The sequence below is a fragment of the Oncorhynchus mykiss genome, chromosome 29 (genome assembly GCF_057628025.1).
Source record: "Oncorhynchus mykiss isolate SJ-2025 chromosome 29, ASM5762802v1, whole genome shotgun sequence".
Lineage (NCBI taxonomy): Eukaryota > Metazoa > Chordata > Actinopteri > Salmoniformes > Salmonidae > Oncorhynchus > Oncorhynchus mykiss.
In genome coordinates, this window is record NC_143050.1 from 15038778 (window position 1) to 15063035 (window position 24258).

Consider the following 24258-nt stretch of genomic DNA (forward strand, 5'->3'; position numbering starts at 1 on the left):
AGTGCCTTCGGAAAGGATTCAGAGCCCTTGACTTTTGCCACATTTTGTTACGTTACAGCCTTATTCTAAAACGGATAAATTATTTTTTATCCCTCATCACTCTACACACAATACCCACTAATGACAAAGCAAAGAACTGTTTTTAGAAAATAAAAAAATGGAAATAATACATTTACATAACTTTTCAGACCCTTTACTCAGTACTTTGTTGAAGCACCTTTGGCAGCGATTACAGCCTCGAGTCTTCTTGGGTATGACGCTACAATCTTGGCACACCTGTATTTGGGGAGTTTTTCCCATTCTTCATTGCAAATCCTCTCAAGTGCTGTCAGGTTGGATTGGGAGTGTCGCTGCACAGCTATTTTCAGGTCTCTCCAGAGATGTTAGATTGGGTTCAAGTCCGGGCTCTGGCTGGGTCACTCAAGGACATTCAGAGACTTGTCCCGAAGCCACTCCTGCGATGTCTTAGATGTGTGCTTAGGGTCATTGCCCTGTTGGAAGGTGAACCTTCGCCTCAGTCTGAGGTCCTGAGTGCTCTGGAGCAGATTTTCATCAAGGATCTCTCTGTACTTTGTTCCAATCATCTTTCCCTCACACCCGACTAGTCTCCCAGTCCCTGCCACTGAAAAACTTTCCCATAGAATGATGTTGCCACCACCATGCTTCACCATAGGGATGGTGCCAGGTTTCCTCCACGCGTGACACTTGGCTTCATCAGATCAGAGAATCTTGTTTCTCATTTTTTGAGTCCTTTAAGTGCCTTTGGGCACTCTGCCATAAAGGCCTGATTGGTGGAGTGCTGCAGAGATGGTTTTCCGTCTGGAAGGTTCTCCCATCTCCGCAGAGGAACTCTGGAGCTCTGTCAGAGTGACCATCGGGTTCTTGGTCACCTTCCTGACCAAGGCCCTTCTCCCCCAACTGTTCAGTTTGGCCAGTCGCCCAGCTCTAGAAAGAGTCTTAGTGGATCCAAACTTCTTGCATTTAAGAATGATGAAGGCCACTGTGTTCTTGGGGTCCATCAATGCTGCAGAAATGTTTTGCCACCCTTACCCAGATCTGTGCCTCGACACAATCCTCTCTTGGAGCTCTACAGACAATTCCTTCAACCTCATGGCTTTGTTTTTGCTCTGACATGCACTGTCAACTGTGGAACCTTTATATAGACCGGCAGGGTGCCTTTCCAAATAATGTCCAATCAATTGAATTTACCACAGGTGGACTCCAATCTGTCACGCTGGTATAAAGGATTTGGAGACAGGCGCAGGAATACACAATAGGGTTTTTTAATACACCCAAAACAAACAGGTATACAAAAACACTGGGCTGTACCCAAACAAAAGAGCGAGGGTAAACCTCGTTGACCGACACGGGACGATACCCGTAATACACAATATATAAAGCACGCAGCATAACAGCTGCACTAGCTGCACTAGGTACTCACACAACCAACGGACATGGGAACAATAACCAACAAAGACAGAGGGAACAGAGGGCGCATATATAACATACTAATCAGGGGTAATGGGAACCAGGTGTGTGTAATCAGACAAGACAGTCTGGGGTTGATGATAATGATTCCCGTTCAGTGAAGCCTAGAAAGCCGGTGACGTAGACCTCCGGAACTGGTGAACAGAATGAGCATCAGTACCGAAGGGATCTGTGACACAATCAAGTTGTAGAAACTTCTTAAGGATGATCAATGGAAACAGGATGCACCTGAGCTCAATTTTGAGTCTCATAGCAAAAGGTCTGAATAACTATGTAAATAATGTTTTTTTATTTATAAATTTGCAAACATTTCTAAAAAACTGTTTCCGCTTTGTCATTATGGGGTACTTTGTGAAGATTGCTGAGGATGTTTTTTTTATTGAATCCATTTTATAATAAGGCTGTTATGTAACAAAATGTGGAAAAAGTGAAGGGTTCTGAATACTTCATGAATGCACTGTACTTAAGGGCACAATGGTGTCAGATTTATTTTAGTATCCAATCTGAATTAAACATAATTGCCTATGATTGATTGGAATGCAAACCTGAGTTCATAGTAAGGCCTCAGGTCCAGCAATGAGAAAGGCTGCTGCAGCAGCACGCGTGGCTACTTTGTGACTTTATATTAGGCAGAACACAAAAGACAACCAGTGTCTTCGACCACTGACACACACAGATCAGCTTCAGTGCAGAACATTACCTTTGTTGCTCCCAAAGCAATGAATTTGGGTTTGATGTGATGTTTCAGAAGATGCCTTATTTGGCAGTGGCTATCTAATTCAAGTATCGTTCAAGTATCGTTTCCTGTGCATTACAGTATTATTAGCTTTGCATCAGAAGACACTGCATCCCATGTTTGGATACAATACAATAATTTCCCTCATATTAGGGTTTAGAAATACATACAGTAACTACTCATTTGGACAGTGGTGGTAAATTAAGGGCTTTTTACTCTCTGTTGATCAGACATTAAACTGCTCATACATATTTCAGAATATGGATTGTTGAGCCTCGCATTAAAAGAGTCCATTTTTATTCTACACGTCACTTTGTCAATTTACAGCGATGAATAAATGATAATAGACTCTGGAAGCATCCATAATTAAAGTAGGCCACATTTTGGGAGGACTGACGGTAGACCTCACACACTCTGTTTACAGTCATGCAATCTGAGACAGAACTTTTCACCCTCTGCAATTTATAAGACACTTTTAGGGTTCTCTAAGGGCAGGGTTAGCTTTATGCATACAAACACCGTAATTGAAAAGTGGGTTGAGCAGTTTAATCTACAGTATTGGAGGATAGAGTCTATATAGGCCTTGTTGTGTCCTTATAGCGCCGCACAACCCTTCAACACCGCGGACAGCAACACGATCTGAACAGACTTAAACAAGGGACTGGTAAACCGGTTCAGCACCATGGCCATTGAACAGCGACATGCCGCAGCTCTTAACTAGCATTTGTATTTTTCCTCGCCACACAGCTCCGCCCATAATTTGGTTGCTAGCAAGCCGACAGCATGCTAAGTAGTGTTAGGTATCAACAGCCTATCCAGTAGGGGCTGGAAGGTGTAGTGAGCTTCGATTGGTCAATTGTGGCACAATCGCCTAGTATTTATATAAAGTTCAGCTTTCCCTAACTTAGGTCCTGCCCTGTTCACACTCTGTCACCCATGCTCACATCGCCCACTTCACTTCTCTTCCTTTGAAAATGAATGGCTTTCCATAGTTTCACTGTGTTCTCTGTCCCATTGAGTGGTGTTGTCTCTGTTCTCTCCACAGCCGTGCCCTTCCCCCTGAGTCATCGCCTCACGTTGAAGGAGGTGTTTGACTGTGAGGGGAAGCCCAGGGTGGACCTGCTCAAAGCCCACCTCACCAAGGAGGGCCGCGTGGAGGAGGCCGTGGCACTACGCATCGTCAACGAGGGCGCCGCCATCCTGCGCCAGGAGAAAACCATGCTGGACATAGAAGCACCAGTCACAGGTTAGGAGGAGGGATCACCTGTAACTCACACTCTGGTGAAACACACTTTGACTGACATTCCCAGTGTTCACGTAATGGTCCAACAGAGAGAAGGAAGGGTGGAAGTAGCATCAAACTGTGGAAGATGCCCATTCTGACAGTTGTATGATTTATGCTGGTTATTTTGACCAGTGGCGAGTGAGATAGAGTATTATGCCTAGGTAACTGGGAAAGTGGGTCAGTGTGCTTAAAGTGCTTCAGATTGAGGGACTCTTTTATGAGCAGGTTCGTCTGAGAGTCTGAGCTCTGGAGTAAACTCTGGGAGAATGTACTTTTGTTTGGTGTAGAAATATATGTCTGTGTATGAAGGTGTAGGATTGTAAGCAAATACTAGCAGGGAGACAAGAGAGACTGGGAGTGAATTCAATAGCAGAAATACAAAAATAAACTCCAAAGTACCTGTAGAGACATCAAAGCAGGACTGTATATGCAGCATCCCATAGCAGGTAGCTGTCACTTTCAGTATCATCTGCATTATGGTCATGTAAGAATAATACATTTCTTAAACACATCAGCACATCAAAAGCTCTGCATCTCTCTTTATCTTTTCAAGAATCAGATCAATGTTGAGTGTTGTTCTGCCTCTCAGACAGACATGGATAGACAGGCACTACAGTACGTGATGAGGAACACAGTCCATTGAGGCTTGTTCAACCAATCAATGCAGCAGTTTATCCTATGAGCCGTAGTGAAAGATAGTCACCTCACCTGCATATGACCTCACCATCATGTTGGGGTAACTCACCTCAATATATATGAGTACAGATGTATGATCTTAATTTGATCGCACTGTAATCCTGAAATGCAGGACATTTTATGCTTTTAGTGTATTTTAGGTTTAGAAAGGCTTCTGAAATTTCCACTTTGAAATATCATAGTTGATTTTTCCTTTTTTTTATGTATCAACCCCTACAAAAATGTCCTTTAATTATAATCCACATAATATTTCAAATTTCCTGTTGCTGCAGGATTATTTTCCTGCTGTAGCAAACTGGCTCAAATTAAGATCCTACATCTGTAGATGTGTTTCCTTTTTAAATCAATATGGCTGAACAGTCCAGCATATAGTTTGTGTGGTATTCTTCAGGCTTTTAGCTTGCTTATATTAAAATGCTTAGGTATGCCCTACTCTCTATGGGGACAGCCGAAGAACCTTTTTAGGTTCTAGATAGCACCTTTTTTTCTAAGAGTATAGTTATCAGTAAAGGCAGTGCTAGTAAAAAAGACAAGTGCAGGTTTGTTAAGCTGTGGGAATTATATTTGCTTGTTTGTTTACTCTAGCACCATTTGACTTTTTTACTATTGTGACAAGGTCACACAATACCCCTCTGGATTCCCCTAGTTCGGTATGCCTCTACACTGAGCACAGTGGCCCCTTTTGTCCCTGGGCTGACAGCCATCTAGCCCACAGTGATAGTAGTGTTGAACAACCCCTCAGTCCTGACTCATCCACACCACAGAGCATGATCACATCCCAGCCACAGCTGCCTGCCTGCCTGCCTGCCTGCCTGCCTGCCTGCCTGCCTGCCTGCCTGCCTGCCTGCCTGCCTGCCTGCCTGCCTGCTTGCTGTAGCACCAGCCAGGTGGTCCAAATGGACTGATATACCCTTTCAAAAATCTTATGCTCCTTTTGGATATTTTAAGTGTGAGAAGCCATTTAGATGCAGTTGCGAGAAAGGGAGATAGTTTATGTGTGCGAGCATGTTGGTTGTAGATAGACATATGGTATAGCTACACTGCTTTCTGATGGTACTGGGAAGCATGAGTAATGAGTATATTTGCCATTACGTCCAATCAGATAGGAGGTAGACCTATTTACTATGACAGCTACTAAGCATGCACATAGTTTATTGCATATTTGATAGTCTTGACATTAATAATACATGTTTTCAAGGTTTAATTCATCCTAGTTTTGACGAATCTGAGCAAGCTATTATGAACAAAGGGGTCAGACTAACTCACAACAGGTGAACACAAACAACCCTCACACAAAGGCGCTTACTGTAAAAACAGGCATGCACACACATAAACCTGAAAACACACAACAGCGCAGCAAAAGCACACTCACTCGCGCATCTCTTGATGCTGGATCACATACACATCCTCGTTGTTATCGGATTTAGTCGTTCCTCTGTCATTAAGCCCAGTAGTCATGGGATGCTAGATGCAGACAAACTTACATAATACTGCCTCCAGAAATGAAGACATTGAAGAATGCTGTTAGAGAGTGACAGAGAAGGGAATGACATAGAGGGAAACAGAAAAATAGTGGGCATGGGGGAAATGTGAACGAGTGAAAAACAGAATGGTAGTAGAGAGAAAGAGATAGAGAGATAATGGTAGAGGGAATAACAGGAAGGGGTGGTAGTGGTGGTTCTGTTCTGTTCTGTGCATATCAGCCTTTTCTCCCCTCCCCCAATGCTGAAAATCTTCCCATACTGAGGCCATGCAGGGACAGGATGGCTGGAATAAGGTATTAGAAATGGAGGAGAGGACGGCTGGAGTAAAATATTAAAGATGGAGGACAGGGGGGCTGGAGTAAGGTATTAGAGATGGAGGGAGAGGAGGACTGGAATAAGGTATTAGAGATGGAGGGAGAGGAGGACTGGAATAAGGTATTAGAGATGGGGGAGAGGAGGACTGGAATAAGGTATTAGAGATGGAGGACAGGAGCGCTGGAGAAAAGTATTAGAGATGGAGGGAGAGGAGGGAGAGGAGGACTGGAGTAAGGTATTAGAGATGGAGAGAGACAGGAGGACTGGAGTAAGGTATTAGAGATGGAGGGAGAGGAGGGAGAGGAGGACTAAGGTAAGGTATTAGAGATGGAGGACAGGAGGGCTGGAGTGAGGTAATAGAGATGGAGGGAGAGGAGGGAGAGGAGGACTGGAGTAAGGTATTAGAGATGGAGGGACAGGAGGACTGGAGGAAGGTACTAGAGATGGAGGGAGAGGAGGACTGGAGTAAAGTATTAGAGATGGAGGGAGAGGAGGACTGTAGTAAAGTATTAGAGATGGAGGGAGAGGAGGACTGGAGTAAGGTATTAGAGATGGAGGGAGAGGAGAGGAGGACTGGATTAATGTTTTAGAGATGGAGGGAGAGGAGGACTGGAGTAAGGTATTAGAGATGGAGGGAGAGGAAGGCTGGAGTAAGGTATTAGAGATGGAGGGACAGGAGGGCTGGAATAAGGTATTAGAGATGGAGGGAGAGGAGGGAGAGGAGGACTGGAGTAAGGTATTATAGATGGAGGGAGAGGAGGACTGGAGTAAGGTATTAGAGATGGAGGAGAGGAGGACTGGAGTAAAGTATTAGAGATGGAGGGAGAGGACGACTGGATTAGGGTATTATAGATGGAGGGAGAGGAGGACTGGAGTAAAGTATTAGAGATGGAGAGAGAGGAGGACTGGAGCAAGGTATTCGAGATGGAGGGAGAGGAGGGAGAGGAGGACTGGAGTAAGGTATTAGAGATGGAGGAGAGGAGGGTTGGAGCAAGGTATTAGAGACGGAGGGAGAGGAGGACTGGAGTAAGGTATTAGAGATGGAGGGAGAGAAGGACTGGAGTAAAGTATTAGAGATGGAGGGAGAGGAGGACTGGAGTAAGGTATTAGAGATGGAGGGAGAGGAGGGAGAGGAAGACTGGAGTAAGGTATTAGAGGAGGAGGGAGTGGAGGACTGGAGTAAGGTATTAGAGATGGAGGGAGAGGAGGAAGGTATTAGAGATGGAGGGAGAGGAGGACTGGAGTAAGGTATTATAGATGGAGGGAGAGGAGGACTGGAGTACGGTATTAGAGATGGAGGGAGAGGAGGACTGTAGTAAAGTATTAGAGATGGAGGGAGAGGGGGACTGGAGTAAGGTATTAGAGATGGAGGGAGAGGAGGCAGAGGAGGACTGGAGTAAGGTATTATAGATGGAGGGAGAGGAGGACTGGAGTAAAATATTAGAGATGGAGGTAGAGGAGGGAGAAGAGGACTGGAGTAAAGTATTAGAGATGGAGGACTGGAGTAAAGTATTAGAGATGGAGAGAGAGGAGGACTGGAGCAAGGTATTCGAGATGGAGGGAGAGGAGGGAGAGGAGGACTGGAGTAAGGTATTAGAGATGGAGGAGAGGAGGGTTGGAGCAAGGTATTAGAGACGGAGGGAGAGGAGGACTGGAGTAAGGTATTAGAGATGGAGGGAGAGGAGGACTGGAGTAAGGTATTAGAGATGGAGGAGAGGAGGACTGGAGTAAAGTATTAGAGATGGAGGGAGAGGAGGACTGGATTAGGGTATTATAGATGGAGGGAGAGGAGGACTGGAGTAAAGTATTAGAGATGGAGAGAGAGGAGGACTGGAGCAAGGTATTCGAGATGGAGGGAGAGGAGGGAGAGGAGGACTGGAGTAAGGTATTAGAGATGGAGAGAGAGAGGAGGACTGGAGTAAGGTATTAGAGATGGAGGGAGAGGAGGGAGCGGAGGACTAAGGTAAGGTATTAGAGATGGAGGACAGGAGGGCTGGAGTAAGGTAATAGAGATGGAGGGAGAGGAGGGAGAGGAGGACTGGAGTAAGGTATTAGAGATGGAGGGACAGGAGGACTGGAGGAAGGTACTAGAGATGGAGGGAGAGGAGGACTGGAGTAAAGTATTAGAGATGGAGGAAGAGGAGGACTGTAGTAAAGTATTAGAGATGGAGGGAGAGGAGGACTGGAGTAAGGTATTAGAGATGGAGAGAGAGGAGGCAGAGGAGGACTGGAGTAAGGTATTATAGATGGAGGGAGAGGAGGACTGGAGTAAAGTATTAGAGATGGAGGTAGAGGAGGGAGAGGAGGACTGGAGTAAAGTATTAGAGATGGAGGACTGGAGTAAAGTATTAGAGATGGAGGGAGAGGAGAGGAGGACTGGATTAATGTTTTAGAGATGGAGGGAGAGGAGGGCTGGAGTAAGGTATTAGAGATGGAGGGAGAGGAAGGCTGGAGTAAGGTATTAGAGATGGAGGGACAGGAGGGCTGGAATAAGGTATTAGAGATGGAGGGAGAGGAGGGAGAGGAGGACTGGAGTAAGGTATTATAGATGGAGGGAGAGGACTGGAGTAAGGTATTAGAGATGGAGGAGAGGAGGACTGGAGTAAAGTATTAGATATGGAGGGAGAGGAGGACTGGATTAGGGTATTATAGATGAGGGAGAGGAGGACTGGAGTAAAGTATTAGAGATGGAGAGAGAGGAGGACTGGAGCAAGGTATTCGAGATGGAGGGAGAGGAGGGAGAGGAGGACTGGAGTAAGGTATTAGAGATGGAGGAGAGGAGGGTTGGAGCAAGGTATTAGAGACGGAGGGAGAGGAGGACTGGAGTAAGGTATTAGAGATGGAGGGAGAGAAGGACTGGAGTAAAGTATTAGAGATGGAGGGAGAGGAGGACTGGAGTAAGGTATTAGAGATGGAGGGAGAGGAGGGAGAGGAAGACTGGAGTAAGGTATTAGAGGAGGAGGGAGTGGAGGACTGGAGTAAGGTATTAGAGATGGAGGGAGAGGAGGAAGGTATTAGAGATGGAGGGAGAGGAGGACTGGAGTAAGGTATTATAGATGGAGGGAGAGGAGGACTGGAGTACGGTATTAGAGATGGAGGGAGAGGAGGACTGTAGTAAAGTATTAGAGATGGAGGGAGAGGGGGACTGGAGTAAGGTATTAGAGATGGAGGGAGAGGAGGCAGAGGAGGACTAGAGTAAGGTATTATAGATGGAGGGAGAGGAGGACTGGAGTAAAATATTAGAGATGGAGGTAGAGGAGGGAGAAGAGGACTGGAGTAAAGTATTAGAGATGGAGGACTGGAGTAAAGTATTAGAGATGGAGGGCGAGGAGGACTGGAGTAAGGTATTAGAGATGGAGGAGAGGAGGACTGGAGTAAAGTATTAGAGATGGAGGGAGAGGAGGCAGAGGAGGACTGGAGTAAGGTATTATAGATGGAGGGAGAGGAGGACTGGAGTAAAATATTAGAGATGGAGGTAGAGGAGGGAGAAGAGGACTGGAGTAAAGTATTAGAGATGGAGGACTGGAGTAAAGTATTAGAGATGGAGAGAGAGGAGGACTGGAGTAAGGTATTAGAGATGGAGGGAGAGGAAGGCTGGAGTAAGGTATTAGAGATGGTGGGACAGGAGGGCTGGAATAAGGTATTAGAGATGGGGGGAGAGGAGGGAGAGGAGGACTGGAGTAAGGTATTATAGATGGAGGGAGAGGAGGACTGGAGTAAAGTATTAGAGATGGAGGGAGAGGAGGACTGGAGTAAGTTATTAGAGATGGAGGGAGAGGCGGGAGAGGAGGACTGGAGTAAGGTATTAGAGGAGGAGGGAGAGGAGGACTGGAGTAAGGTATTAGATATGGAGGGAGAGGAGGACTGGAGTACGGTATTAGAGATGGAGGGAGAGGAGGACTGGAGTAAGGTATTAGAGATGGAGGGAGAGGAGGACTGGAGTAAAGTATTAGAGATGGAGGGAGAGGAGGGAGAGGAGGACTGGAGTAAAGTATTCGAGATGGAGGGAGAGGAGGGAGAGGAGGGAGAGGAGGACTGGAGTAAGGTATTAGAGATGGAGGGAGAGGAGGCAGAGGAGGACTGGAGTAAGGTATTATAGATGGAGGGAGAGGAGGACTGGAGTAAAGTATTAGAGATGGAGGGAGAGGATGGAGAGGAGGACTGGAGTAAGGTATTATAGATGGAGGGAGAGGAGGACTGGAGTAAAGTATTAGAGATGGAGGACTGGAGTAACGTATTAGAGATGGAGGGAGAGGAGAGGAGGACTGGATTAAGGTTTTAGAGATGGGGGGAGAGGAGGACTGGAGTAAGGTATTAGAGATGGAGGGAGAGGAGGGAGAGGAGGACTGGAGTAAGGTATTAGAGATGGAGAGAGAGGAGGACTGGAGTAAGGTATTAGAGATGGAGGGAGTGGAGGGAGAGGAGGACTGGAGTAAGGTATTATAGGTGGAGGGAGAGGAGGACTGGAGTAAGGTATTAGAGACGGAGGGAGAGGAGGACTGGAGTAAGGTATTAGAGATGGAGGGAGAGGAGGAAGAGGAGGGAGATGAGGACTGGAGTAAGGTATTAGAGATGGAGGAAAGGAGTGTTGGAGCAAGGTATTAGAGACGGAGGGAGAGGAGGACTGGAGTAAGGTATTAGAGATGGAGGGGGAGGATGACTGGAGTAAAGTATTAGAGAGGTAGGGAGAGGAGGGAGAGGAGGACTGGAGTAAGGTATTAGAGATGGGTTGTAGAGGAGGACTGGAGTAAGGTATTAGAGGAGGAGGGAGAGGAGGACTGGAGTAAGGTATTAGAGATGGAGGGAGAGGAGGACTGGAGTAAGGTATTAGAGATGGAGGGAGAGGAGGGAGAGGAGGACTGGAGTAAGGTATTAGAGATGGAGAGAGAGGAGGACTGGAGTAAGGTATTAGAGATGGAGGGAGAGGAGGGAAAGGAGGACTGGAGTAAGGTATTAGATATGGAGGGAGAGGAGGACTGGAGTAAGGTATTAGAGATGGAGGGACAGGAGGACTGGAGTAAGGTATTAGAGATGGAGGGAGAGGAGGACAGGAGTAAAGTATTAGAGATGGAGGGAGAGGAGGGAGAGGAGGACTGGAGTAAAGTATTATAGATGGAGGGAGAGGAGGGAGAGGAGGACTGGAGTAAGGTATTAGAGATGGAGGGAGAGGAGGCAGAGGAGGACTGGAGTAAGGTATTATAGATGGAGGGAGAGGAGGACTGGAGTAAGGTATTATAGATGGAGGGAGAGGAGGACTGGAGTAAAGTATTAGAGATGGAGGACTGGAGTAAAGTATTAGAGATGGAGGGAGAGGAGAGGAGGACTGGATTAAGGTTTTAGAGATGGGGGAGAGGAGGACTGGAGTAAGGTATTAGAGATGGAGGGAGAGGAGGGCTGGAGTAAGGTATTACAGATGGAGGGAGTGGAGGGAGAGGAGGACTGGAGTAAGGTATTAGAGATGGAGGGAGATGATGGAGAGGAGGACTGGAGTAAAGTATTAGAGATGGAGGGAGAGGAGGACTGGAGTAAGGTATTATAGATGGAGGGAGATGAGGGAGAGGAGAGCTGGAGTAAGGTATTAGAGATGGAGGGAGAGGAGGACTGGAGTAAGGTATTAGAGATGGAGGGAGAGGGGGACTGGAGTAAGGTATTATAGATGGAGGGAGAGGAGGACTGGAGTAAGGTATTATAGATGGAGGGAGAGGAGGACTGGAGTAAGGTATTAGAGATGGAGGGAGAGGGGGACTGGAGTAAGGTATTATAGATGGAGGGAGAGGAGGACTGGAGTAAGGTATTAGAGATGGAGGGAGAGGAGGGAGAGGAAGACTGGAGTAAGGTATTAGAGGAGGAGGGAGTGGAGGACTGGAGTAAGGTATTAGAGATGGAGGGAGAGGAGGAAGGTATTAGAGATGGAGGGAGAGGAGGACTGGAGTAAGGTATTATAGATGGAGGGAGAGGAGGACTGGAGTACGGTATTAGAGATGGAGGGAGAGGAGGACTGTAGTAAAGTATTAGAGATGGAGGGAGAGGGGGACTGGAGTAAGGTATTAGAGATGGAGGGAGAGGAGGCAGAGGAGGACTGGAGTAAGGTATTATAGATGGAGGGAGAGGAGGACTGGAGTAAAATATTAGAGATGGAGGTAGAGGAGGGAGAAGAGGACTGGAGTAAAGTATTAGAGATGGAGGACTGGAGTAAAGTATTAGAGATGGAGAGAGAGGAGGACTGGAGCAAGGTATTCGAGATGGAGGGAGAGGAGGGAGAGGAGGACTGGAGTAAGGTATTAGAGATGGAGGAGAGGAGGGTTGGAGCAAGGTATTAGAGACGGAGGGAGAGGAGGACTGGAGTAAGGTATTAGAGATGGAGGGAGAGGAGGACTGGAGTAAGGTATTAGAGATGGAGGAGAGGAGGACTGGAGTAAAGTATTAGAGATGGAGGGAGAGGAGGACTGGATTAGGGTATTATAGATGGAGGGAGAGGAGGACTGGAGTAAAGTATTAGAGATGGAGAGAGAGGAGGACTGGAGCAAGGTATTCGAGATGGAGGGAGAGGAGGGAGAGGAGGACTGGAGTAAGGTATTAGAGATGGAGAGAGAGAGGAGGACTGGAGTAAGGTATTAGAGATGGAGGGAGAGGAGGGAGAGGAGGACTAAGGTAAGGTATTAGAGATGGATGACAGGAGGGCTGGAGTAAGGTAATAGAGATGGAGGGAGAGGAGGGAGAGGAGGACTGGAGTAAGGTATTAGAGATGGAGGGACAGGAGGACTGGAGGAAGGTACTAGAGATGGAGGGAGAGGAGGACTGGAGTAAAGTATTAGAGATGGAGGAAGAGGAGGACTGTAGTAAAGTATTAGAGATGGAGGGAGAGGAGGACTGGAGTAAGGTATTAGAGATGGAGAGAGAGGAGGCAGAGGAGGACTGGAGTAAGGTATTATAGATGGAGGGAGAGGAGGACTGGAGTAAAGTATTAGAGATGGAGGTAGAGGAGGGAGAGGAGGACTGGAGTAAAGTATTAGAGATGGAGGACTGGAGTAAAGTATTAGAGATGGAGGGAGAGGAGAGGAGGACTGGATTAATGTTTTAGAGATGGAGGGAGAGGAGGACTGGAGTAAGGTATTAGAGATGGAGGGAGAGGAAGGCTGGAGTAAGGTATTAGAGATGGAGGGACAGGAGGGCTGGAATAAGGTATTAGAGATGGAGGGAGAGGAGGGAGAGGAGGACTGGAGTAAGGTATTATAGATGGAGGGAGAGGACTGGAGTAAGGTATTAGAGATGGAGGAGAGGAGGACTGGAGTAAAGTATTAGATATGGAGGGAGAGGAGGACTGGATTAGGGTATTATAGATGAGGGAGAGGAGGACTGGAGTAAAGTATTAGAGATGGAGAGAGAGGAGGACTGGAGCAAGGTATTCGAGATGGAGGGAGAGGAGGGAGAGGAGGACTGGAGTAAGGTATTAGAGATGGAGGAGAGGAGGGTTGGAGCAAGGTATTAGAGACGGAGGGAGAGGAGGACTGGAGTAAGGTATTAGAGATGGAGGGAGAGAAAGACTGGAGTAAAGTATTAGAGATGGAGGGAGAGGAGGACTGGAGTAAGGTATTAGAGATGGAGGGAGAGGAGGGAGAGGAAGACTGGAGTAAGGTATTAGAGGAGGAGGGAGTGGAGGACTGGAGTAAGGTATTAGAGATGGAGGGAGAGGAGGAAGGTATTAGAGATGGAGGGAGAGGAGGACTGGAGTAAGGTATTATAGATGGAGGGAGAGGAGGACTGGAGTACGGTATTAGAGATGGAGGGAGAGGAGGACTGTAGTAAAGTATTAGAGATGGAGGGAGAGGGGGACTGGAGTAAGGTATTAGAGATGGAGGGAGAGGAGGCAGAGGAGGACTAGAGTAAGGTATTATAGATGGAGGGAGAGGAGGACTGGAGTAAAATATTAGAGATGGAGGTAGAGGAGGGAGAAGAGGACTGGAGTAAAGTATTAGAGATGGAGGACTGGAGTAAAGTATTAGAGATGGAGGGCGAGGAGGACTGGAGTAAGGTATTAGAGATGGAGGAGAGGAGGACTGGAGTAAAGTATTAGAGATGGAGGGAGAGGAGGCAGAGGAGGACTGGAGTAAGGTATTATAGATGGAGGGAGAGGAGGACTGGAGTAAAATATTAGAGATGGAGGTAGAGGAGGGAGAAGAGGACTGGAGTAAAGTATTAGAGATGGAGGACTGGAGTAAAGTATTAGAGATGGAGAGAGAGGAGGACTGGAGTAAGGTATTAGAGATGGAGGGAGAGGAAGGCTGGAGTAAGGTATTAGAGATGGTGGGAAAGGAGGCTGGAATAAGGTATTAGAGATGGGGGGAGAGGAGGGAGAGGAGGACTGGAGTAAGGTATTATAGATGGAGGGAGAGGAGGACTGGAGTAAAGTATTAGAGATGGAGGGAGAGGAGGACTGGAGTAAGTTATTAGAGATGGAGGGAGAGGCGGGAGAGGAGGACTGGAGTAAGGTTTAGAGGAGGAGGGAGAGGAGGACTGGAGTAAGGTATTAGATATGGAGGGAGAGGAGGACTGGAGTACGGTATTAGAGATGGAGGGAGAGGAGGACTGGAGTAAGGTATTAGAGATGGAGGGAGAGGAGGACTGGAGTAAAGTATTAGAGATGGAGGGAGAGGAGGGAGAGGAGGACTGGAGTAAAGTATTCGAGATGGAGGGAGAGGAGGGAGAGGAGGGAGAGGAGGGAGAGGAGGACTGGAGTAAGGTATTAGAGATGGAGGGAGAGGAGGCAGAGGAGGACTGGAGTAAGGTATTATAGATGGAGGGAGAGGAGGACTGGAGTAAAGTATTAGAGATGGAGGGAGAGGATGGAGAGGAGGACTGGAGTAAGGTATTATAGATGGAGGGAGAGGAGGACTGGAGTAAAGTATTAGAGATGGAGGACTGGAGTAACGTATTAGAGATGGAGGGAGAGGAGAGGAGGACTGGATTAAGGTTTTAGAGATGGGGGAGAGGAGGACTGGAGTAAGGTATTAGAGATGGAGGGAGAGGAGGGAGAGGAGGACTGGAGTAAGGTATTAGAGATGGAGAGAGAGGAGGACTGGAGTAAGGTATTAGAGATGGAGGGAGTGGAGGGAGAGGAGGACTGGAGTAAGGTATTATAGGTGGAGGGAGAGGAGGACTGGAGTAAGGTATTAGAGACGGAGGGAGAGGAGGACTGGAGTAAGGTATTAGAGATGGAGGGAGAGGAGGAAGAGGCGGGAGATGAGGACTGGAGTAAGGTATTAGAGATGGAGGAAAGGAGTGTTGGAGCAAGGTATTAGAGACGGAGGGAGAGGAGGACTGGAGTAAGGTATTAGAGATGGAGGGGGAGGATGACTGGAGTAAAGTATTAGAGATGGAGGGAGAGGATGGAGAGGAGGACTGGAGTAAGGTATTATAGATGGAGGGAGAGGAGGACTGGAGTAAAGTATTAGAGATGGAGGACTGGAGTAACGTATTAGAGATGGAGGGAGAGGAGAGGAGGACTGGATTAAGGTTTTAGAGATGGGGGGAGAGGAGGACTGGAGTAAGGTATTAGAGATGGAGGGAGAGGAGGGAGAGGAGGACTGGAGTAAGGTATTAGAGATGGAGAGAGAGGAGGACTGGAGTAAGGTATTAGAGATGGAGGGAGTGGAGGGAGAGGAGGACTGGAGTAAGGTATTAGAGATGGAGGGAGAGGAGGCAGAGGAGGACTGGAGTAAGGTATTATAGATGGAGGGAGAGGAGGACTGGAGTAAAGTATTAGAGATGGAGGGAGAGGATGGAGAGGAGGACTGGAGTAAGGTATTATAGATGGAGGGAGAGGAGGACTGGAGTAAAGTATTAGAGATGGAGGACTGGAGTAACGTATTAGAGATGGAGGAGAGGAGAGGAGGACTGGATTAAGGTTTTAGAGATGGGGGGAGAGGAGGACTGGAGTAAGGTATTAGAGATGGAGGGAGAGGAGGGAGAGGAGGACTGGAGTAAGGTATTAGAGATGGAGAGAGAGGAGGACTGGAGTAAGGTATTAGAGATGGAGGGAGTGGAGGGAGAGGAGGACTGGAGTAAGGTATTATAGGTGGAGGGAGAGGAGGACTGGAGTAAGGTATTAGAGACGGAGGGAGAGGAGGACTGGAGTAAGGTATTAGAGATGGAGGGAGAGGAGGAAGAGGAGGGAGATGAGGACTGGAGTAAGGTATTAGAGATGGAGGAAAGGAGTGTTGGAGCAAGGTATTAGAGACGGAGGGAGAGGAGGACTGGAGTAAGGTATTAGAGATTGAGGGGGAGGATGACTGGAGTAAAGTATTAGAGAGGTAGGGAGAGGAGGGAGAGGAGGACTGGAGTAAGGTATTAGAGATGGGTTGTAGAGGAGGACTGGAGTAAGTATTAGAGGAGGAGGAGAGGAGGACTGAGTAAGGTATTAGAGATGGAGGGAGAGGAGGACTGGAGTAAGGTATTAGAGATGGAGGGAGAGGAGGGAGAGGAGGACTGGAGTAAGGTATTAGAGATGGAGAGAGAGGAGGACTGGAGTAAGGTATTAGAGATGGAGGGAGAGGAGGGAAAGGAGGACTGGAGTAAGGTATTAGATATGGAGGGAGAGGAGGACTGGAGTAAGTATTAGAGATGGAGGGACAGGAGGACTGGAGTAAGGTATTAGAGATGGAGGGAGAGGAGGACAGGAGTAAAGTATTAGAGATGGAGGGAGAGGAGGGAGAGGAGGACTGGAGTAAAGTATTATAGATGGAGGGAGAGGAGGGAGAGGAGGACTGGAGTAAGGTATTAGAGATGGAGGGAGAGGAGGCAGAGGAGGACTGGAGTAAGGTATTATAGATGGAGGGAGAGGAGGACTGGAGTAAGGTATTATAGATGAGGGAGGAGAGACTGGAGTAAAGTATTAGAGATGGAGGACTGGAGTAAAGTATTAGAGATGGAGGGAGAGGAGAGGAGGACTGGATTAAGGTTTTAGAGATTGGGGAGAGGAGGACTGGAGTAGGTATTAGAGATGGAGGGAGAGGAGGGCTGGAGTAAGGTATTACAGATGGAGGGAGTGGAGGGAGAGGAGGACTGGAGTAAGGTATTAGAGATGGAGGGAGATGATGGAGAGGAGGACTGGAGTAAAGTATTAGAGATGGAGGGAGAGGAGGACTGGAGTAAGGTATTATAGATGGAGGGAGATGAGGGAGAGGAGGGCTGGAGTAAGGTATTAGAGATGGAGGGAGAGGAGGACTGGAGTAAGGTATTAGAGATGGAGGGAGAGGGGGACTGGAGTAAGGTATTATAGATGTAGGGAGAGGAGGACTGGAGTAAGGTATTATAGATGGAGGGAGAGGAGGACTGGAGTAAAGTATTAGAGATGGAAGGAGAGGAAGACTGGAGTAAGGTATTATAGATGGAGGGAGAGGAGGACTGGAGTAAAGTATTAGAGATGGAGGGAGAGGAGGACTGGAGTAAGGTATTAGAGATGGAGGGAGAGGAGGACTGGAGTAAGGTATTATAGATGGAGGGAGAGGAGGACTGGAGTAAGGTATTAGAGATGGAGGGAGAGGAGGACTGGATTAGGTTATTAGAGATGGAGGGAGAGGAGGACTGGAGTAAGGTATTAGAGATGGAGGGAGAGGAGGACTGGAGTAAGGTATTAGAGATGGAGGGAGAGAAGGGAGAGGAGGACTGGAGTAAGTTATTAGGATGGAGGGAGAGGATGACTGGATTAAGGTATTAGAGATGGAGGGGAGAGGAGGACTGGAGTAAAGTATTAGAATGGAGGGAGAGGAGGGAGAGGAGGACTGGAGGAAGGTATTAGAGGAGGAGGGAGAGGAGGACTGGAGTAAGGTATTAGAGATGGAGGGAGAGGAGGACTGGAGTAAGGTATTAGAGATGGAGGGAGAGGAGACTGGAGTACGGTATTTGAGATGGAGAACAGGAGGGCTGGGAGTAAGGTATTGATAGATGGAGGGAGAGGAGGACTGGAGTAAGGTATTAGAGATGGAGGGAGTGGGGGGAGAGGAGGACTGGAGTAATGTATTAGAGATGGAGGGAGAGGAGGCTGGAGTAAGGTATTAGAGATGGAGGGAGAGGAGGACTGGAGTAAGGTATTAGAGATGGAGGGAGAGGAGGACTGGAGTACGGTATATGAGATGGAGAACAGGAGGGATGGAGTAAGGTATTATAGAAGGAGGGAGAGGAGGACTGGAGTAAGGTATTAGAGATGGAGGGAGTGGAGGACTGGAGTAAGGTATTAGAGATGGAGGGAGAGGAGGAATGGAGTACGGTATTAGAGATGGAGAACAGGAGGATGGAGTAAGGTATTATAGATGGAGGGAGAGGAGGACTGGAGTAAGTTATTAGAGATGGAGGGAGTGGAGGGAGAGGAGGACTGGAGTAAGGTATTAGAGATGGAGGACAGGAGGGCTCGAGTAAGGTATTAGAGATGGAGGGAGAGGAGGGAGAGGAGGACTGGAGTAAGGTATTAGAGATGGAGAGAGAGGAGGGCTGGAGCAAGGTATTAGAGATTGAGGGAGAGGAGGGCTGTAGTAAGGTATTAGAGATGGAGGACTGGAGTAAGGTATTAGAGATGGAGAGGAGGACTTGGAGTAAGGTATTAGAGATGGAGGGAGAGAGGACTGGACTAAGGTATTAGAGATGGAGGGAGAGGAGGACTGGAGTAAGGTATTATAGATGGAGGGAGAGGAGGACTGGAGTAAGGTATTAGAGATGGAGGGAGAGGAGGGAGAGGAAGGAGAGAGGAGAGGAGGACTGGAGTAAGGTATTAGAGATGGAGGAAATGAGGGTTGGAGCAAGGTATTAGAGATGGAGGGAGAGGAGGGCTGGAGTAAGGTATTATAGATGGAGGGAGAGGAGGACTTGATTAAGGTATTAGAGATGGAGGGAGAGGAGGACTGGAGTAAGGTATTATAGATGGAGGGAGAGGAGGACTGGAGTAAGTATTAGAGATTGAGGGAGAGGAGGACTGGAGTAAGGTATTATAGATGGAGGGAGAGAAGGGAGAGGAGGACTGGAGTAAGTTATTAGAGATGGAGGGAGAGGAGGACTGGATTAAGGTATTAGAGATGGAGGGAGAGGAGGACTGGAGTAAAGTATTATAGATGGAGGGAGAGGAGGGAGAGGAGGAATGGAGTAAGGTATTAGAGATGGAGGGAGAGGAGGCAGAGGAGGACTGGGGTAAGGTATTATAGATGGAGGGAGAGGAGGGAGAGGAGGACTGGAGTAAGGTATTATAGATGAAGGCAGAGAGGACTGGAGTAAGGTATTATAGATGGAGGGAGAGGAGGGAGAGGAGGACTGGAGTAAGGTATTATAGATGAAGGGAGAGGAGGACTGGAGTAAAGTATTAGAGATGGAGGACTGGAGTAAAGTATTAGAGATGGAGGGAGAGGAGAGGAGGACTGGATTGAGGTTTTAGAGATGGGGGAGAGGAGGACTGGAGTAAGGTATTAGAAGTGGAGGGAGAGGAGGGCTGGAGTAAGGTATTACAGATTGAGGGAGTGGAGGGAGAGGAGGACTGGAGTAAGGTATTAGACATGGAGGGAGATGAGGGAGAGGAGGACTGGAGTTAAGTATTAGAGATGGAGGGAGAGGAGGACTGGAGTAAGGTATTATAGATGGAGGGAGATGAGGGAGAGGAGGGCTGGAGTAAGGTATTAGAGATGGAGGGAGAGGAGGACTGGAGTAAAGTATTAGAGATGGAGGGAGAGTATGCCTGGAGTAAGGTATTTAGAGATGGAGGGAGAGGAGGATGGAGTAAGGTATTATAGATGGAGGGAGAGGAGGACTGGATTAAGGTATTAGAGATGGAGGGAGAGGAGGACTGGAGTAAGGTATTATAGATGGAGGGAGAGGAGGACTGGAGAAGGTATTAGAGATTGAGGGAGAGGAGGACTGGAGTAAGGTATTATAGATGGAGGGAGAGAAGGGAGGAGGACTGGAGTAAGTTATTAGAGATGGGAGGGAGAGGAGGATCAGATTAAGTTATTAGAGATGGAGGGAGAGGAGGACTGGAGTAAAGTATTAGAGATGGAGGGAGAGGAGGACAAGAGGAAGGTATTAGAGGAGGAGGGACAGGAGGACTGGAGTAAGGTATTAGAGATGGAGGGAGAGGAGGGAGAGGAGGGCTGGAGTAAGGTATTAGAGATGGAGAGAGAGGAGGACTGGAGTAAGGTATTAGAGATTTAGGGACAGGAGGACTGGAGTAAGGTATTAGAGATGGAGGGAGAGGAGGACCGGAGTAAAGTATTAGAGATAGAGGGAGAGGAGGCAGAGGAGGAGTAAAGTATTAGAGATGGAGGGAGAGGAGGGAGAGGGCGGACTGGAGTAAGGTATTAGAGATGGAGGGAGAGGAGGCAGAGGAGGACTGGACAGATGGAGGGAGAGGAGGACTGGAGTAAAGTATTAGACATGGAGGGAGAGGAGGAGAGGAGGATGGGAGTAAGGTATTATAGATGGAGGGAGAGGAGGACTGGAGTAAAGTATTAGAGATGGAGGACTGGAGTAAAGTATTAGAGATGGAGGGAGAGGAGGACTGGAGTAAGGTATTATAGTATGGGAAAGAGGAGGACTGGAGTAAGGTATTACAGACTAGGGAGAGGAGGACTGGAGTAAGGTATGCAGATGGAGGGAGAGGAGGACTGGAGTAAAGTATTAGAGATGGAGGGAGAGGAGGACTGGAGTAAGGTATTATAGATGGAGGGAGAGGAGGACTGGAGTAAAGTATTAGAGATGGAGGGAGAGGAGGACTGGAGAAGGTATTAGAGATGGAGGGAGAGGAGGACTGGAATAAGGTATTATAGATGGAGGGGAGAGGGAGGACTGGAGTAAGGTATTAGAGATGGAGGGAGAGGAGGACTGGAGTAAGGTATTAGAGATGGAGGGAGAGGAGGACTGGAGTAAGGTATTAGAGATGGAGGGAGAGAAGGGAGAGGAGGGCTGGAGTAAGTTATTAGAGATGGGAGGGAGAGGAGAACTGGAGTAAAGTATTAGAGATGGAGGGAGAGGAGGGAGAGGAGGACTGGAGGAAGGTATTAGAGGAGGAGGGAGAGGAGGACTGGAGTAAGGTATTAGAGATGGAGGGAGAGGAGGGAGAGGAGGACTGGAGTAAAGGATTAGAGATGGAGGGAGAGGAGGACTGGAGTACGGTATTAGAGATGGCGAACAGGAGGGCTGGAGTAAGGTATTATAGATGGAGGGAGAGGAGGACTGGAGTAAGGTATTAGAGATGGAGGGAGTGGAGGGAGATGAGGACTGGAGTAAGGTATTAGAGATGGAGGACAGGAGGGCTCGAGTAAGGTATTAGAGATGGAGGGAGAGGAGGGAGAGGAGGACTGGAGTAAGGTATTAGAGATGGAGAGAGAGGAGGGCTGGAGCAAGGTATTAGAGATTGAGGGGGGAGGGCTGTAGTAAGGTATTAGAGATGGAGGACTGGAGTAAGGTATTAGAGATGGAGAGGAGGACTGGAGTAAGGTATTAGAGATGGAGGGAGAGGAGGACTGGACTAGGTATTATAGATGGAGGGAGAGGAGGACTGGAGTAAGGTATTAGAGATTGAGGGAGAGGAGGACTGGAGTAAGGTATTAGAGATGGAGGGAGAGGAGGGAGAGGAGGGAGAGGAGACTGGAGTAAGGTATTAGAGATGGAGGAAAGGAGGGTTGGAGCAAGGTATTAGAGACGGAGGGAGAGGAGGGAGAGGAGGACTGGAGTAAAGTATTATAGATGGAGGGAGAGGAGGAGAGGAGGACTGGAGTAAGGTATTAGAGATGGAGGGAGAGGAGGCAGAGGAGGACTGGAGTAAGGTATTAGAGATGGAGAGAGAGGAGGGCTGGAGCAAGGTATTAGAGATTGAGGGAGAGGAGGGCTGTAGTAAGGTATTAGAGATGGAGGACTGGAGTAAGGTATTAGAGATGGAGAGGAGGACTGGAGTAAGGTATTAGAGATGAGGCAGGGAGGACTGGACTAAGGTATTAGAGATGGAGGGAGGCCACCTGGAGTAAGGTATCATACACGGAGGGAGAGGGAGGATGGAGTAAGGTATTAGAGATGGAGGGAGAGGAGAGGGAGAGGAGGGAGGGACTGGAGAGGCACTAAGATGGAGGAAAGGAGGGTTGGAGCAAGGTATTAGAGACGGAGGGAGAGGAGGGAGAGGAGGACTGGAGTAAAGTATTATAGATGGAGGGAGAGGAGGAAGAGGAGGACTGGAGTAAGGTATTAGAGATGGAGGGAGAGGAGTCAGAGGAGGACTGGAGGAAGGTATTATAGATGGAGGGAGAGGAGGGAGAGGAGGACTGGAGTAAGGTATTATAGATGAAGGGAGAGGAGGACTGGAGTAAAGTATTAGAGATGGAGGGAGAGGAGAGGAGGACTGGATTGAGGTTTTAGAGATGGGGGAGAGGAGGACTGGAGTAAGGTATTAGAAGTGGAGGGAGAGGAGGGCTGGAGTAAGGTATTACAGATGGAGGGAGTGGAGGGAGAGGAGGACTGGAGTAAGGTATTAGAGATTGAGGGAGAGGAGGACTGGAGTAAAGTATTAGAGATGGAGGGAGAGGAGGACTGGAGTAAGGTATTATAGATGGAGGGAGATGAGGGAGAGGAGGGCTGGAGTAAGGTATTAGAGATGGAGGAAGAGGACTGGAGTAAAGTATTAGAGATGGAGGGAGAGGAGGCCTGGAGTAAGGTATTAGAGATGGAGGGAGAGGAGGGAGAGGAGGGAGAGGAGACTGGAGTAAGGTATTAGAGATGGAGGAAAGGAGGGTTGGAGCAAGGTATTAGAGACGGAGGGAGAGGAGGGAGAGGAGGACTGGAGTAAAGTATTATAGATGGAGGGAGAGGAGGGAGAGGAGGATTGGAGTAAGGTATTAGAGATGGAGGGAGAGGAGGCAGAGGAGGACTGGAGTAAGGTATTAGAGATGGAGAGAGGAGGGCTGGAGCAAGGTATTAGAGATTGAGGGAGAGGAGGGCTGTAGTAAGGTATTAGAGATGGAGGACTGGAGTAAGGTATTAGAGATGGAGAGGAGGACTGGAGTAAGGATTAGAGATGGAGGGAGAGGAGGACTGGACTAAGGTATTAGAGATGGAGGGAGAGGAGGACTGGAGTAAGGTATCATAGATGGAGGGAGAGGAGGACTGGAGTAAGGTATTAGAGATGGAGGGAGAGGAGGGAGAGGAGGGAGAGGAGGACTGGAGTAAGGTATTAGAGATGGAGGAAAGGAGGGTTGGAGCAAGGTATTAGAGACGGAGGGAGAGGAGGGAGAGGAGGACTGGAGTAAAGTATTATAGATGGAGGGAGAGGAGGGAGAGGAGGACTGGAGTAAGGTATTAGAGATGGAGGGAGAGGAGTCAGAGGAGGACTGGAGTAAGGTATTATAGATGGAGGGAGAGGAGGGAGAGAGGAGGACTGGAGTAAGGTATTATAGATGAAGGGAGAGGAGGACTGGAGTAAAGTATTAGAGATGGAGGGAGAGGAGAGGAGGACTGGATTGGATGGTTTAGAGATGGGGAAGAGGAGGACTGGAGTAAGGTATTAGAAGTGGAGGGAGAGGAGGGCTGGAGTAAGGTATTACAGATGGAGGGAGTGGAGGGAGAGGAGGGATGGAGAAGGGATCTAGATTGAGGGAGAGGAGGACTGGAGTAAAGTATTAGAGATGGAGGGAGAGGAGGACTGGAGTAAGGTATTATAGATGGAGGGAGATGAGGGAGAGGAGGGCTGGAGTAAGGTATTAGAGATGAAGAGGAGAGGAGGACTGGAGTAAGAGTATGAGACTGGCAGGGAAGAGGAGGAGGGGAGAAGGGATTAAGAGATGGAGGGAGAGGAGGAGACTGAGTAAGGTATTATAGATGTAAGGTATTATAGATGGAGGGAGATGAGGGAAGAGGCAGGGTCAGTAAGGTATTAGAGATGGAGGGAGAGGAGGACTGGAGTAAGGTATTATAGATGGAGGGAGAGGAGGACTGGAGTAAAGTATTAGAGATGGAGGAGAGGAGGACTGGAGTAAGGTATTATAGATGGAGGGAGAGGAGGACTGGGAGAAAGTATTAGAGATGGAGGGAGAGGAGGACTGGAGTAAGGTATTAGAGATGGAGGGAGAGGAGGACTGGAGTAAGGTATTATAGATGGAGGGAGAGGAGGGATGGGAGTAAGGTATTAGAGATGGAGGGAGAGGAGGACTGGAGTAAGGTATTAGAGATGGAGGGAGAGGAGGACTGGAGTAAGGTATTAGAGATGGAGGGAGAGAAGGGAGAGGAGGGCTGGA

At 48.1% G+C, this 24258-nt stretch overlaps 1 protein-coding gene across 2 annotated transcripts in view; it reads left to right on the forward strand.

Annotated features, from left to right (window-relative positions):
- The window catches only part of ppp3ca (protein phosphatase 3, catalytic subunit, alpha isozyme), a 98873-nt gene that overhangs the window by 23290 nt on the left and 51325 nt on the right, over window positions 1–24258 (forward strand). For both annotated transcript variants that reach the window (XM_036968361.2, XM_036968362.2), the window contains exon 2: window positions 3270–3470. In XM_036968361.2, coding sequence (XP_036824256.1) covers window positions 3270–3470 — 201 coding nt within the window. The remainder of the gene's footprint in view (window positions 1–3269; window positions 3471–24258) is intronic.